This window comes from Hemibagrus wyckioides, linkage group LG07 (assembly GCF_019097595.1).
Source record: "Hemibagrus wyckioides isolate EC202008001 linkage group LG07, SWU_Hwy_1.0, whole genome shotgun sequence".
In the NCBI taxonomy this organism is placed as follows: domain Eukaryota; kingdom Metazoa; phylum Chordata; class Actinopteri; order Siluriformes; family Bagridae; genus Hemibagrus; species Hemibagrus wyckioides.
In genome coordinates, this window is record NC_080716.1 from 11,135,033 (window position 1) to 11,152,634 (window position 17,602).

At 40.0% G+C, this 17,602-nt stretch overlaps 1 protein-coding gene across 3 annotated transcripts in view; it reads right to left on the reverse strand.

The window, feature by feature from the left end:
• cacnb2a (calcium channel, voltage-dependent, beta 2a) overlaps positions 1–17,602 on the reverse strand; it is a 68,747-nt gene that overhangs the window by 39,629 nt on the left and 11,516 nt on the right. The window contains exon 1 of one of the 3 annotated variants that reach the window (XM_058394727.1): positions 7,451–7,835. The exons of the other annotated variants lie outside the window; for them this stretch is intronic. Coding sequence (XP_058250710.1) covers positions 7,451–7,486 — 36 coding nt within the window. The 5' untranslated portion in view covers positions 7,487–7,835. Of the gene's footprint in view, positions 1–7,450; positions 7,836–17,602 lie in introns of those variants that run through there. 3 annotated transcript variants of the gene reach the window in all.

Below are 17,602 nucleotides of genomic sequence, written 5' to 3' on the forward strand. Positions count from 1 at the left end.
TCAATTACTAGTCCTGCTCAGGGTTGTGATGAATTCAGAGACTATCCCAGCATCACTGAGAGGAAGACCTTGGGAAGCTAGTTCATTGTAGGACACCACTAACACACACACACACAGTCATTCAGTATCTGATTTCCATTCATTAATGTGATACACTGTAGAAACGTTATAGTAAAACTATTCTTAGCCTCAGTCTGGGATTAGTCACATTCACAGCTTAAATATAACATAAATGTAGACAAATGACCACATTATTGTACATCAGATGATGCCTCCTATTATTTTGCGCAGTGTAGAATGAGCAATGCGACATAAATTGTTGACCTCAAGTGAAGTATTAAATATTTATGTGCATATATTATGTACTGAATTTATTATTTATTATAAGATATATTATTTAGGTAAGTCGTGTATTTTGTAGATATATATGTTGAATATAAATAAGGCCAAACACATGCACTTGTCATGATTTGTGATTTAAAAACTGAAAGATTCGAAAGGAGAATGTTTGAAAATTGAATGAAGACAAAATCATATAAGTAAGAGGGAAAATGCATACTGTATCAGTAAGAGGGAAAAAGAAAAGAAAACCAGCATGCTGAGCTGGTTGCACACACTTTTATAGGGTAATTTCCCAATAATGTGCAAAAGTAATTATTATACACTTGTCATTAATGAAGTGACAGTGATTAATAATGATTAGCTGTCTCTGTAAGATTTTTCTTGATTCTTCATTTCATCCAACTGCCGAATCTATAATCAACAAAGAGCTTCGAGCATGTTCAGGATCTCACTGTTGAAAGGTATCGATCAGTAGTGGGGTATAAAAGAATTTCCAAAACATTAGATGTAAAATGGAACACTATTATCAGCAGTCATCATCAGCAATGTAAAGAAAATGGGCCACCGCAATGAAATTAGCAAGAACAGGACATACCTCCAAAATTGAGGAAAGGATAAAAGACAAAACTTATCAGCAAAGCTGCCTAAAACTGCTGCTGTAGGAATATCTGGCAAGTACTCATCACTCCCTGCATTTCCCAATAATGTCTCATATTCTTCACATGTCTGCAATGGCTAGATGGAAGTAAAATAACCAAACACCCAAGCTTGCCTAAATCGTATTATGGTCTGATGAAACCAAGGTAGAACTTTTTGGGTATAATGTTTAGTGCAAAACAAGAGAGCTCACACATATGGAGAAGCATGGTGATGGAAGCATCCTGCTATGGGGCTGCTTCTCTACAGCTGAGTATTAATCAAGATAGAGGGAATCGTGGGTAGCTCCAAATACCGATTTATACCTGCAGCCTCCTTTTACACATCTGACTATAAAGTTTCAGCATGACAACAACACAAAGACAACAGAGGAATGTCTTCAGAAAGACAAGAAACGATGACTTCGGAATGGCCCAGTCAGAGCCCAGATTCAAATCCTATCAGAAGGAAGAGTAGGATAGAATTACCAAATAATGATGTGCTTAGAAGTTTGTAGACTCTTACCCTCTATAGACTTTTAAGGGTTTTTAACACAGTATTAGTTAAGCCCCAAGTTATAGTCTGATTGTATTTTCTTTTTTCCCCCTTAAATGTTTCTATTTGTTTTTATTTAAAATATCATTGATAGTTATATCACATAAAAAGAAAAAAAAAACACCACCAGAATCACGCCTCATGTAGCCGTGAAACAGTGAAACAGTACTTTTATCAACAGTAATGAATCAGTCCATCACCAAGTGGACACAAAGCACTAAAAAAAATTGAAATTTGTTTAGACAATATCTCAATGCGCCTTGCCACAACCACGAAATACATATATTTATTAATTTTAAATATATTTAATATATATTTAGCAACTTAAAATATAATGCAATACAAAAAAAGTATTATTTCAAAACCAGGCCAGCTTGCACAAAAATACATTATATACAAATTACATGATATATAAATTAAAATGCTTACCCTGGTCACCACATCTTTAAGTATTGGAGACTTTGTAAGCGTGTCCAACATAGCAAGCAGAGCCAAAATGATCAAGCTGGTGCAATGTTAAATTGATACTATACTGCTGAGGAACTAATTAAGGTAATAGAAAGAAGTAATATATAATTAATAGAATTTAGAATGATATATTTCATACTGCTGTTGCACTGCAAACACATCTAACAATGCACTAGTGCTTTAGTATTGATACTAGATGCTTTTCTGGTGCTGAGTGATCAGCTGACTGCAAAAACCCAGAGCTCCAACTGGGGCACTCATACACACACACACACACACACACACACACACACACACACACACACACTGAGTGTATGTGAATAAACCATTTAGATATTATTTATGCATAAAGCAAAAGGTTACTCAGAGTGCAGATTTTTCCTTACTTTTTCTTTTAATGGTTGAACCAGATCTGATCCTGGGAAAACTGGGCAATACAGACACCATGCACTCATTCATCTACACACCCATTCACACCTATATTTATATTTATCGCATTTGCCTGACACCATTTTTTAATACAAATGAGTAGTTGAAGGTTAAAGGCCTTGCTCAAGGGCCCAGTAGTGGCAACTTGGTAAACCTGGGATTTAAACTCATAACCTTCCGATCAGTAGTCTAACACCTTAACCACTGGGGGGACAAAACAGGACAACCCAGATGAAACCTATATAAACACTGGGCAAGCAAGAAACTCTCAAATAGAAATATGAGCTCAGAATCGAACCCAAAATCCTGGAGCTGTTAACTGGCAGCACTACACACTTTAAATACATAAATGGCAAAACATACCAATATTATGAGTATTATTTGCTATAAGCTTTGGAAACTATAGCATTCATTTATTTGTGTAAAAACATTTGCTAACCTGATTGTTTGCTACTTCTGCACATGCTTGCAAAGAAAAAGCATTTGTAGGGAAGAAAGTATATTTTTGGTCAAAAATTTGAGCCCCCAAAAGATCAATAAACCTTTGAAAAGTCTGCAAATAATGAATAATTAAATATTGAAAACCACCTAACTATGGAGAATATAGGCATGGCCCTATACATTACTCGATAATTACATCAATACGTGGCGTCACATAGTGACCTGGCCTCTCTTCTGTAAGAAGAATGACTCAAAATCCCTCTGGTCCCACTGTGTAGAACTTGGATCTGTCATTCCTAAGATGAATTTTTGCTGTATTGGCTGTTAAAGGAAGCCCTACACAATACCCATAAATTATTTTGGTTTGAGTTTCAACATTATGTGCATCATAACCACCCTTCATTTACTCATTTTTGTTTGGCATTTCAAATATCTAGAACATATGGCATTTCTGCACTGCTATAACTTCATCCAACGTCAGGTTGTACCCCATGGGTCAGTTTATCAGTTTAAAAGCAGGAAAAAGTCACCTGTCACCCTGAACATACAGGGTTTTCCTGCAGCTTGGTAGATCCTGCACTTTCTCAATCAAATTGTACTAGATCTGAACTGGAAACGAATGATGACTAGCTCGCTCAAATGTTCTCAGACTGGTTGTTTCGGTTGTTCAGCTGTGTTAACACGTGCCTAATCAAAACACACCGATAGGGAAAATGCACTCCCACTGGGATGAATAAAGTATCTATCTATCTATCTATCTATCTATCTATCTATCTATCTATCTATCTATCTATCTATCTATCTATCTATCTATCTATCTATCTATCTATCTATCTATCTATCTATCTGTCCATCTCTGTAAAATGATCATGAATAAAAGTGAATTTTCGGTAAATTGCATGCTATTTTAATGTCTAGTAAACAATAAGATTGGTGTAAAAATGTGACATGGTGATGGACAACCATTTATCCATGTATATACATTACTTCCAGGTTTTAATTGAGATTAGCCATGAGTTACTTATAAACACTCAATGAGTACATTGAAGACATAAAGAAGCCACTGCATTCCTGGGAACACACTGATTTGCAATATTTATTCTAAAACAGCTGATTTAACCCCAGCACTGCTTAGTGCTTAAAATGGTTATAGTAGAAAAATAAAATGTAACACGCAAAGTAATCTTTGATATAAATGCCACACATTAGTCAAACATAAAAAAGCCATAAGGGTGTTGCACACATAAACAACACAATAATGTAACCACACAGAAAGTCCAATGATTGCATGAAAAAAGGCCTAGAAATGAAAACACAAATAAATATACAAGATCTAAAACACACACACATGCACACTCAAAATGATCGACATTACCTTAACTTTCTTAGACATTCTTGCACTCCCAAAGTGCCACAGGGACACTGGGGCTGTCTGCTGCTCTCACACTGAACCTCATCAATAATACAGGTTCTGGCAAGCATTCACAATTCTGAGGAGTTTCCTATTACAGTAATGAGATACATGGTATCACGGGAAAGTGTAAACTTGCAGTGTAACACAATGCAAGTCCAGTGTTTGCCCCAATAAACAATGAAAAGCAGGTTTAAATAAAACACTTGCTGTACTAGATCTGCCTTTCATCTGATAGATCTCCAGTTGTACTTCCTGTAGAGAACAAAACAAATCTAAGCCTCTAAACATGGGGGATGTGGTAGCTTATTGGTTAAGGTGTTGGCCTACTGACTGGAAGGTTGTGTGTTTGAATCCCAGGTCCACCAAGCTACCACTGGTCAGTTATAAAAAATGAGATAAAATTGTAAGTCACTCTAGATAAAGGCATCTGCCAAATGAAAGAAATGTAAATGTCTGAACATGACTCATTGAGCATACTATGAAGAAAACAAATAGTGCTACCAAAAATCCAATCTTGGTATTTTTTTTTTTTTAGCAATTATTGTTAAATACTGACTCTTGTGAATAAGGAATAGAGACTGAGTGCATAATTCACTTAGATGTTCACAGGATGTGGAGAACTGACCACAACAAGCTGACAGATGCTGTGGTGAGTCACATGACAGACTCCAGACACCATCTGGAACCATAATCCTTTGGTGTGGAGATAAATGGCCTGAGGTCTGATATCCCTGACTGCCACAAAGCCTCAGTGACAACGTGTAGTGAAAAATTCAGATTAGACTGTTTAGCAATGACCATATAGGACATTTTACTGAGTTTAGGTAAATGTAGGTGAATTCAGCTGCGAGTGTTAAAAGAGTGTAAATATCACAGAATAGGATAAACGGGATAAAAGCTCGGGAGACTGGTGAATAAATATTACAGACCTGATGATAGAACCTTGAAAAGAAACACAACTGACAAGTGGTTGTAAAAAATAGGTCAGTCAATCATGGGACTTTTTTTTGCAAGTTAGTTGTCGTAGTTGAAAGTAGACGAAAATCTGTCACATTTTTCAAACTGACTTCTACTAACTAAAAGAGAAGACAATGTAAAAAAAAAAAAAATGATTAGGTTTAGATGGCAATGCAGAAGAATACTCAGAAGTTGACTCAATACGATTTTCCCAAACTAGTTGTCATGACCTCTGATTTTGAGAAAATGTAATGGTTTCAATCAATTATCCTGACACACTACACTAGTGCACTTCTACTAAAGATACTAGTGCTGTGTCTGAGGTTTTCTCATCACTGTGCATGAAATTGCTAAATATTTTATAGTTGGATTATAAAACCTGACAGACCGGGCTGTGACGCTCTGACGTACCATCAGAATGAATGTCGTATTTAATCCGTCCTTGACGTACTTAAATTAAGCATGCGAGTGTGTGAAAAATGCCACTCACATTACCGCTACTTCTGCCTGTTTACGCAAAGTCATGCGTCAAGCATAAGCCAGGTTCCTCTGCTTCACATCAGGCTGTATCACACCACCCCTGCATTCCCATCTTCCTATAGTGACACAACACTTCCCATTAGACTGCTAACTCACTAAAAGGAATATATTCCTTTGGTTCCATTTGCAATGTTACTGCCATAATAAACTGCTCAAATGTTACAACAGTCGTGTATTATAAATCTGGATTTGGAAAACTAGCAAGGCTTTGGACAAAAATTTAGCAGAACCCTTTATTAAAACTTTACCATTCAGCAAAAATAATGTGAGAGCATTGAAGCGTCTGAACGTAAATTTAACACAGTCACAAATTCTTCTGTGTCTATTCACTAAAGGCATTTTGCTGATTATAGACCCTGTTTAAACCACAAGCCGTGTGATTAAGGTTTTTTACCAGTCATACTGGGGTTCTATTTCATACCAAGTCTAAAAGATTTGTATTTTTTAATACGAAACTTGAATAAAAAGTAAATAACTAATAAAATTAAATTAGTCAGGACACTGTTGGCTTTCTTTGTTAGAAGTGTTTAGCTCATTTGGGATAACCTTACATAGAATTTTAATGGTTGAAGATAACACCTTCAAGTGCTTATAAACAAGGCATCTCAGAGAGTAGAAATGGGCTTGATATCACTATTTATTTTGAAGATATAAACAGTTTTGTGAAAGCTATTTTGGATTTTTTTTTTTTTGGAACATTGGAACTGGATCTATGAATAAAATGCCTCTAGGAGGGTAGGTAGAAATTTGATATGAGCCATTAATCACCACTTTAGAGTGTGACATGATAAAGAAATTAAAAGTTAAACACGGGCACAACCAAAACAAGCTCAAAGCTTTTTTTTGGCCTGTAATAAAAAGAGTTCAACAATACTAAAAACAGCAATATAAGCCATTCCACACATAACTGTAAAGGGCATTACATGTAGTTAGCAAAGCAAATGGATATTTTCAACAGAGTCCCAAGTGTATCAAGATCAGTTCATTCCACAGACAACCAGAAATCCACAGTACATAATGTACATTCAGCAATCCAGCATGTGCACAAAGCATTGTTCATCAAGTCACATCAACAACAGAAAATATAGCTTGCTCTCTTATTACATTTTCAACTAAATATTACCAGTTTACCGATTAATGAGCTTTTGCAGTTTCCAGTTCTTTTCAAAAACACAAAACATTTACACTAGTTAAAAAAAAAGTTAACAAATGTTAATCCTTACTGTTACGAGCTTGACAAATACATATCACATAACATATTATATATATATATATATATATATATATATGTATATATATATATATATATATATACTTGTTCTAACACATCACTTGCGGTTGTGCATGACTATAGAGCTTGTTTAGCAGCACAATATGTTTACAGCTGTATAATATTCAGCAGTAGCGCTTATAAAATTGTATATATGTATTTGTGGGGTCCAGACATACTTTATTCAAAAGAACTTAAGAATTGAAGATCATATTTTACACCTAAACCTCTTCTGTATTGTTTTCACTTTAAATACACCACCTGCTGAAATGACACCTAGAGTTTGCTAAATACGGAATGTAGCATATGACACCACACACACACACACACACACAAACACAAACACACGCACACATTCAAGTCCCTAACCTAGCCGTATCTAGACAACTCACACTCACCCAGGAGACGTTCTTGCTCTTGGGTGTTTTTTGCATGGCCGTGTGAAGACTCCAGATCAGAGGAAAGGCCTCAGTCTCATACTCAGTGTTTTGTTGTCAATGACCGATTCCAAGCTCCATTTAGATCAGCCCTGACCAGGTGATCTATCAGAACCACCACTTCAGTTTAGTTTCATATATCCACATAAACAATATTAAACACAGCCATGGGAACTTCAGTGGTAGCTAAAAACCCTGGAATAAAGTGACAGTGAAGACAAGAAAGTGCTGAAATCGGTGCATTCTCCACAGAAGGTGATAACGAATCCTGTGAAGCAAGGTGAGAAAACTCCCATTATTCTTCCTGCTTGTTGCCTGTGGAAACTCTCAGTCCTGAGATGGGAGAGATATAAATATGTAAAAACCTCACCCAGCTGGGCCTGAGAAAGACCACCAATTAGGAAGCGAGGATTTGGCAGCTGCTGCCATGTACGAGATAGGTATCACCACAGAAATACATGAAAAGGGGTGGGGAAATAGGGCACATGTAGTGAGCACTGACAAAGAGGTAAACTAGGGATTATATCTGCAGTGTGTTTAGCCCTGGGGCATAGAGATTTCAGCATGCAGAACATAACAAGCTCCAGCTCTACCTTTACTCTTCTGTCCCAATCTTTATATAAATCTATGGATTTACATAATAAAAAAACGAATATTCTTTCTTTCTCTTTCCCTCATTTCTACCTTGCTCTGCCTTTCACTGTCTACTGGGACAGTTTTCTGCTCTGCTCTGGGAGGGACAAGGTTATGCGATAGCCAATAGAATTCAGGCTTAGTCTCATAAACAGTGAGCATTGAAACTACAGTTCTCTCTTGCCTGTCCCAAAAATTATATCACTTTTTCTTCACTAGTAATATCTTTTCACCGGACCACCTTGCTGCGTTCTCACTTCTCACTATTTCACACTCACTAAATCTCTACACCACTTTCCGTTCGACTTCTTCTTTCGCTCAATACCATGTGATCACTGCATCGTTTCATCAGTTCCGTTTTCCTCGCCTCCTTGCAAGCTGCTAGTGTTTTTCCCTGTGTATTTTGGTCTCTCTCTCTCTCTCTCTCTCACACACACACACACACACACATAATTGAAGCTATGAACAATTTGGAACTGATGTATAATGGAAATCCAGGCCACTCATTATTATTCATAGTGGAGTGTTTTGTGTAATGTTTGGGCACCAGTACAGTTAATGACAACACACACACACACAAATAAGCACAGTTTAAATAAATAGACCTTTCACCATCTGTGTCCACCAATGTAGAAGTTGTCACATCAATTCTATATTGCAGACGTGTGGGGCCTCCGTTTTTAAGAGACCAATAGAAATTGGACAAACTAACATAATCATGAACTAGATCTAGAACATACAGCCATCACCAGACACTAGATACCGTCCCAACTGTTGCTCTGTCAGGCCTTTTTATTACTGTTGTCATCACTACCTGCTTGTATATGAGGCATTTCACCTTAAGTTTTGCCTTCAGCTTCCTATCATTCTGGTACAAGTTGATCTTTGTGTCTCATCTTTCTATAGGATCTGGCTCCAGAACTGCAGCAGCTTTTTAAGGTGTTTTATGCAAACTGTAATCTGGTCTTCCTGTTTTTGAGGTTTATTAATGCTTTACAACTTGTGGTTAACCCTTTGTATTTACCCTGGTTAGATCTTCTCTGGATTGCTAACTTTGAGAAGCAATGTCTACCTCCGAGAGTGTTGTGGTTCTTCTGGTTGTGAAGGGGTTTGTCATTCACCAAATTCGGATTTTATTAGTCTTATACACAATCATACAGAGTGTGACATGCAGTTATATGCTCTTTAAAACAAATAAAACAAAATGAAATTAGCTGTACTGAACAGAAGAAACCTAAAAAAAAATATTGTATATGGATACAATACAATGATTCTCATATGAATATGATTATGATGATATTTATATTCACCACAGTTTTTTCTGTAGACGTCCTGAGCTCACCTTTGCATTCTTTCTTTCTTTTTCTTTTTTTTAAAAAGTACCAAATACTTTTTGATTTGGCCACACCTAATGTCTGTGCTGACTCTCAGAAGGGTTTCTATTGATTTCTCAGGTTAACAGTAACAGATTCTAAATGCAGATGCCACACACTTAGAATCATCTCTACTTAAAGGTTACTTTAAGGTGAGATTTTGGTGAGATTTCAGGTGGGATCTCACAGAAAATGTGTTGTTATTCCTACACCTTTTACCCCAGTTTGCATGTAAATGCCCCAAATTCAAAGCTAACATTCTGCATATATATATATATATATATATATATATATATATATATATATATATATATATATGTACATATATACATTATATATATATATACATTATATATATATATATATATATATATATATATATATATATATATATATATATATATATATATAACTTGTCTAAATATTTCTGGACCTCTTTGTGTATCTGAGACCCATTAAAAGTTTGCAAGATTCTCCAGGCTAAACATCATCCACAAAAAGCACACTGACTCTGTAAACACAATGCATGCAGTCAAAACACAAGCGGTTCATAAGTAAAGGCAAAATCTTGTGTATCTCTGATGCCCTCTAGTGAGTGGCTAAAGTGCAGTTTCTGTAGTAGAACAAGACTGTTGTTCTTCTTCTTCTGGCTGCTCCCTGGTCGGTGTCGCCACAGCGGATCATTTGGTCCGCATGTTTCGATTTGGCACAGGCTTTACGCCGGATGCCCTTCCTTGACACAACCCTCCCATTTAATCCAGGCTTGGGACCGGCAGTGAGAGTTCACTCTTCAGTGGCTGGGTTTGTTCCCTGCCTGGGAATCGAACCCGGGCCGCGGCAATGAGAGCACAGGATCCTGCTGCTGGACCACCAGGAGGCCAGTAATAGAACAAGACTAACATTTAAAATTAGACATTCAGTCATTTTCTTCATGTGAATCTTTGCCAGTATTTATTTCATTGCAAAAATAAAAAAGTTTTAGTCATTTTTGGATGATTATTAGAGTTAATTGAGGGCTTGTACACACTAACAGCCATGCCTAGTGAATGAGCAGGCATTTTTAAGCACAGACCACAACATAGGAAGCTTCTACATCATTTGGCATTATAGTATATGGCATAAAGTGTCTGGAATGTGTATGTAATTGTTGATTAATAAAGGAGGCTGAACGTGTAGGCCCACTGCTATTATGGTTATTACTCTGATTTACATAAAACTCCATTTAATGGCTTTCAGATGGCATAAAGTTAGGGTGGGTCCATAATGAATATGGGTGGGCATTAGTCACACAAATCTGTGGCTGCAGCATCGTCAGGATTCATGAGGTCTTGAGAAAAGGAAACTTAGACAGTTGTGTCACTTGGGAGCCCTAATAAATTTAAATTTAATGCATGATCTGTTTTTCCATCCATATTCCAGGGTTCTCAGGATCAGGATCCACTGCAACCCTGACCAAGATGAAGCGGTTACTAAAGATGAATGAAATCTTGCTCTTGTTTAAGAGTTCATAATTGTGTTTGTAAATGATTGATCTTACATTTGAACCCTTATTCCAGTACACTTGTGTTCAATTCTGCTGGTGGAATAGAAATCGACTTTCTGGACATTTTCATTCATTATAAATGAATTTTACGGCCTGATACAAAATTAGTCAGGACAGTGTTGTATTTCACTGAGAGATAATTTTAGTGGAGGAAAATAACCCTTTAACCTTTCAAATTTTAATTGCTTATGAAGAAGCGCTTAAGGGAACCTCAGAGAGAAGAAACGGGTTTGATATAACCATTTATCTTGAAGATATGAGCAACTGAGTAAAAAATAAACTTTTATATGAATGTATTGCCTCTAGTAGGCTAGATAAAACTATAAATATGAATACTTTCATATGAGCTATTGACCACCACTGTGTAGTGTGACATGATGAAGAAATTCAATGCTGAAAATGGGGACAACCAAAAACAGGTGGAAATTCAGTCTTTTCTGGTGTTATTATGCATTTGAGAAACTACAGTTTACCAAAGGTTTTATTAGGCTGAATTTTAACTTCTTAAAATTCTTTAATTCTTCTTTAATTTGTCAAGAACCAATTCTGCATTACTGTAATCTGTAACATTTGTCAGTTTCAGATTCTCTTTGCTGTTTCACTTGCAGCGAAAACACTGAAAGGAGTTCCCTCTGCTCTCTGTTGACGCCACTGAGCTTCCATAACTTTTGGCTTATTGAGGAGGGATGGAAAGAAAGGGAAAATAAAATGGGTATCATTATATCACACACACACACACACACACGCACACACACACACACACACACACAGATAACAGTAAAACTAACCGAGTTCATTTTGCATCATACTTTCCAGCCTGCTGGTTTAAGGGCCTCTACGTGGATCTAGACATTTGTCTCACACTTTCCAGAGTATTGAACATCTCCCTGTAAGCCCATTAACTGCATTTATTCTCGGCTGGTATGTCAGGAAAGTCTTCATACCCTTTTAGTCCTCCTGAGAACTAAAAGGAATGCAGATGCACTGCCAGGAGGTTTCTGTCTTTCTCGAATTTATATATGACATAACCAGGCTTCTGGAGAGATCTATAAAAATTTAAAGGTATCTCACTAATAACAATATAATAAACTATAGCCTGAAAACTTCACCAACTCAAATAAAAAAAAGAAAATAGATAAATGCAACTGTAATAAATACACTTTTGTATGTGAATCCATGGCATGTTACACACAACACACTCACTCACTCACTCACTCACTAACACACTCACTCACTCACTCCCACACTAACACACTCACTCACTCACTCCCACACTAACACACTCACTCACTCACTCCCACACTAACACACTCACTCACTCACTCCCACACTAACACACTCACTCACTCCCACACTAACACACTCACTCACTCACTCACTAACACACTCACTCACTCCCACACTAACACACTCACTCACTCACTCAGTCACTAACACACTCACTCACTCCCACACTAACACACTCACTCACTCACTCCCACACTAACACACTCACTCACTCACTAACACACTCACTCACTCACTCCCACACTAACACACTCACTCACTCACTCACTCCCACAATAACACACTCACTCACTCCCACACTAACACACTCACTCACTCCCACACTAACACACTCACTCACTCACTCACTCACTAACACACTCACTCACTCACTCCCACACTAACACACTCACTCCCACACTAACACACTCACTCACTCCCACACTAACACACTCACTCACTCCCACACTAACACACTCACTCACTCACTCACTCACTAACACACTCACTCACTCACTCCCACACTAACACACTCACTCACTCACTCACTCACTCACTAACACACTCACTCACTCCCACACTAACACACTCACTCACTCACTCACTCACTCACTAACACACTCACTCACTCACTCCCACACTAACACACTCACTCCCACACTAACACACTCACTCACACACTCACTCACTCACTCACTCCCACACTAACACACTCACTCACTAACACACTCACTCACTCCCACACTAACACACTCACTCACTCCCACACTAACACACTCACTCACTCCCACACTAACACACTCACTCACACACTCACTCACTCACTCACTCCCACACTAACACACTCACTCACTCACTCCCACACTAACACACTCACTCACTCCCACACTAACACACTCACTCACTCCCACACTAACACACTCACTCACACACTCACTCACTCACTCACTCCCACACTAACACACTCACTCACTCACTCCCACACTAACACACTCACTCACTCACTCCCACACTAACACACTCACTCACTCACTCACTCACTCACTAACACACTCACTCACTCCCACACTAACACACTCCCACACTAACACACTCACTCCCTCACTAACACACTCACTCACTCACTCCCACACTAACACACTCACTCCCACACTAACACACTCACTCACTCCCACACTAACACACTCACTCACTCACTCACTCCCACACTAACACACTAACACACTCACTCCCACACTAACACACTCACTCACACACTCACTCACTCCCACACTAACACACTCACTCACTCACTCACTCACTAACACACTCACTCACTCACTCACTCCCACACTAACACACTCACTCACTCACTAACACACTCACTCCCACACTAACACACTCACTCACTCACTCCCACACTAACACACTCACTCCCACACTAACACACTCACTCACTCACTCCCACACTAACACACTCACTCACTCCCACACTAACACACTCACTCACTCCCACACTAACACACTCACTCACACACTCACTCACTCACTCACTCCCACACTAACACACTCACTCACTCACTCCCACACTAACACACTAACACACTCACTCCCAAACTAACACACTCACTCACACACTAACACACTCACCCACTCACTCACTCACTCCCACACTAACACACTCACTCACTCCCACACTAACACACTCACTCACTCACTCACTAACACACTCACTCACTCCCACACTAACACACTCACTCACTAACACACTCACTCCCACACTAACACACTCACTCACTCACTCCCACACTAACACACTCACTCACTCACTAACACACTCACTCACTCACTCCCACACTAACACACTCACTCCCACACTAACACACTCACTCACTCCCACACTAACACACTCACTCACTCACTCCCACACTAACACACTAACACACTCACTCCCAAACTAACACACTCACTCACACACTCACTCACTCACTCACACACTAACACACTCACTCACTCACTCACTAACACACTCACTCACTCACTCCCACACTAACACACTCACTCACTCACTCACTAACACACTCACTCACTCACTCACTAACACACTCACACACACACTCACTCACTAACACACTCACTCCCACACTAACACACTCACTCACTCACTCCCACACTAACACACTCACTCACTCACTCACTCACTAACACACTCACTCCCACACTAACACACTCACTCACTCACTCCCACACTAACACACTCACTCACTCACTAACACACTCACTCACTCACTCCCACACTAACACACTCACTCCCACACTAACACACTAACACACTAACACACTCACTCCCACACTAACACACTCACTCACACACTCACTCACTCACACACTAACACACTCACTCACTCACTCACTCACTCACTCACTAACACACTCACTCACTCACTCACTCACTCCCACACTAACACACTCACTCACTCACTCACTCACTCACTAACACACTCACTCACTAACACACTCACTCCCACACTAACACACTCACTCACTCACTCCCACACTAACACACTCACTCACTCACTCACTCACTCACTAACACACTCACTCACTAACACACTCACTCACTCACTCACTAACACCCTCACTCACTCACTCACTCACTAACACACTCACTCACTCACTCACTCACTAACACACTCACTCCCACACTAACACACTCACTAACACACTCACTCACTCACTAACACACTCACTCACTCACTCACTCACTAACACACTCACTCACTCACTCACTCACTAACACACTCACTCCCACACTAACACACTCACTCCCACACTAACACACTCACTCACTCACTAACACACACTCACTCACTAACACACTCACTCACTCACTCACTACCACACTCACTAACACACTCACTCACTCACTAACACACTCACTCACTCACTAACACACTCACTCACTAACACACTCACTCACTCACTCACTCACTCACTAACACACTCACTCACTCCCACACTCACTCCCACACTAACACACTCATTCACTAACACACTCACTCCCACACTAACACACTCACTCACTCACTCACTAACACACTCACTCACTCACTCACTAACACACTCACTCACTAACACACTCACTCACTCACTAACACACTCACTCACTCACTCACTCACTCACTCACTCACTAACACACTCACTCACTCACTCACTAACACACTCACTCACTCACTCACTAACACACTCACTCACTCACTCACTCACTAACACACTCACTCACTAACACACTCACTCACTCACTAACACACTCACTCACTAACACACTCACTCACTAACACACTCACTCACTCACTAACACACTCACTCACTCACTAACACATTCACTAACACACTCACTCACTCACTAACACTCACTAACACACTCACTCACTAACACACTCACTCACTCACTAACACACTCACTCACTCACTAACACACTCACTAACACACTCACTCACTCACTAACACACTCACTCACTCACTCACTAACACCCTCACTCACTCACTCACTCAGTAACACACTCACTCACTCACTAACACACTCACTCACTCACTAACACACACTCACTCACTAACACACTCACTCACTAACACACTCACTCACTCACTAACACACTCACTAACACACTCACTCACTCACTACCACACTCACTCACTCACTCACTCACTAACACACTCACTCACTCAATAACACACTCACTCACTCACTAACACACTCACTCACTCACTCACTCACTAACACACTCACTCACTAACACCCTCACTCACTCACTCACTCACTCACTACCACACTCACTCACTCACTAACACACTCACTCACTCACTAACACACTCACTCACTCACTCACTAACACACTCACTCACTCACTAACACACTCACTCACTCACTCACTCACTAACACACTCACTCACTAACACCCTCACTCACTCACTCACTCACTACCACACTCACTCACTCACTAACACACTCACTCACTCACTAACGCACTCACTCCCACACTAACACACTCACTCACTCACACACTCACTCCCACACTAACACACTCACTCACTCACTAACACACTCACTCACTCCCACACTAACACACTCACTCACTCACTAACACACTCACTCCCACACTAACACACTAACACACTCACTCACTCACTCACTCACTAACACACTCACTCACTCCCACACTAACACACTCACTCACTCCCACACTAACACACTCACTCCCACACTAACACACTCACTCACTCACTAACACACTCACTCACTCACTCACTAACACACTCACTCACTCCCACACTAACACACTCACTCACTCCCACACTAACACACTCACTCACTCCCACACTAACACACTCACTCCCACACTAACACACTCACTCCCACACTAACACACTCACTCACTCACTAACACACTCACTCACTCACTAACACACTCACCCACTCACTCACTCACTCCCACACTAACACACTCACTCACTCCCACACTAACACACTCACTCACTCACTCACTAACACACTCACTCACTCCCACACTAACACACTCACTCACTCCCACACTAACACACTCACTCACTCACTCCCACACTAACACACTCACTCCCACACTAACACACTCACTCACTCACTAACACACTCACTCACTCACTCACTCACTCACTAACACACTCACTCACTCCCACACTAACACACTCACTCACTCCCACACTAACACACTCACTCACTCACTCCCACACTCACTCACTCACTCCCACACTAACACACTCACTCACTCGCTCCCACACTCACTCACTCACTCACTCCCACACTCACTCACTCACTCACTCACTCCCACACTCACTCACTCACTCCCACACTAACACACTCACTCACTCACTCACTCAGTCACTCACTCACTCACTCACTCACTCACTCACTAACACACTCACTCACTCCCACACTAACACACTCACTCACTCCCACACTAACACACTCACTCACTCACTCCCACACTAACACACTCACTCACTCACTCACTCCCACACTAACACACTCACTCACTCACTCCCACACTAACACACTCACTCACTCACTCCTACACTAACACACTCACTCACTCCCACACTAACACACTCACTCACTCCCACACTAACACACTCATTCACTCACTCCCACACTAACACACTCACTCACTCACTCATTCACTCACTCCCACACTAACACACTCACTCACTCACTCCCACACTAACACACTCACTCACTCACTCACTCACTCACTCACTCACTCCCACACTAACACACTCA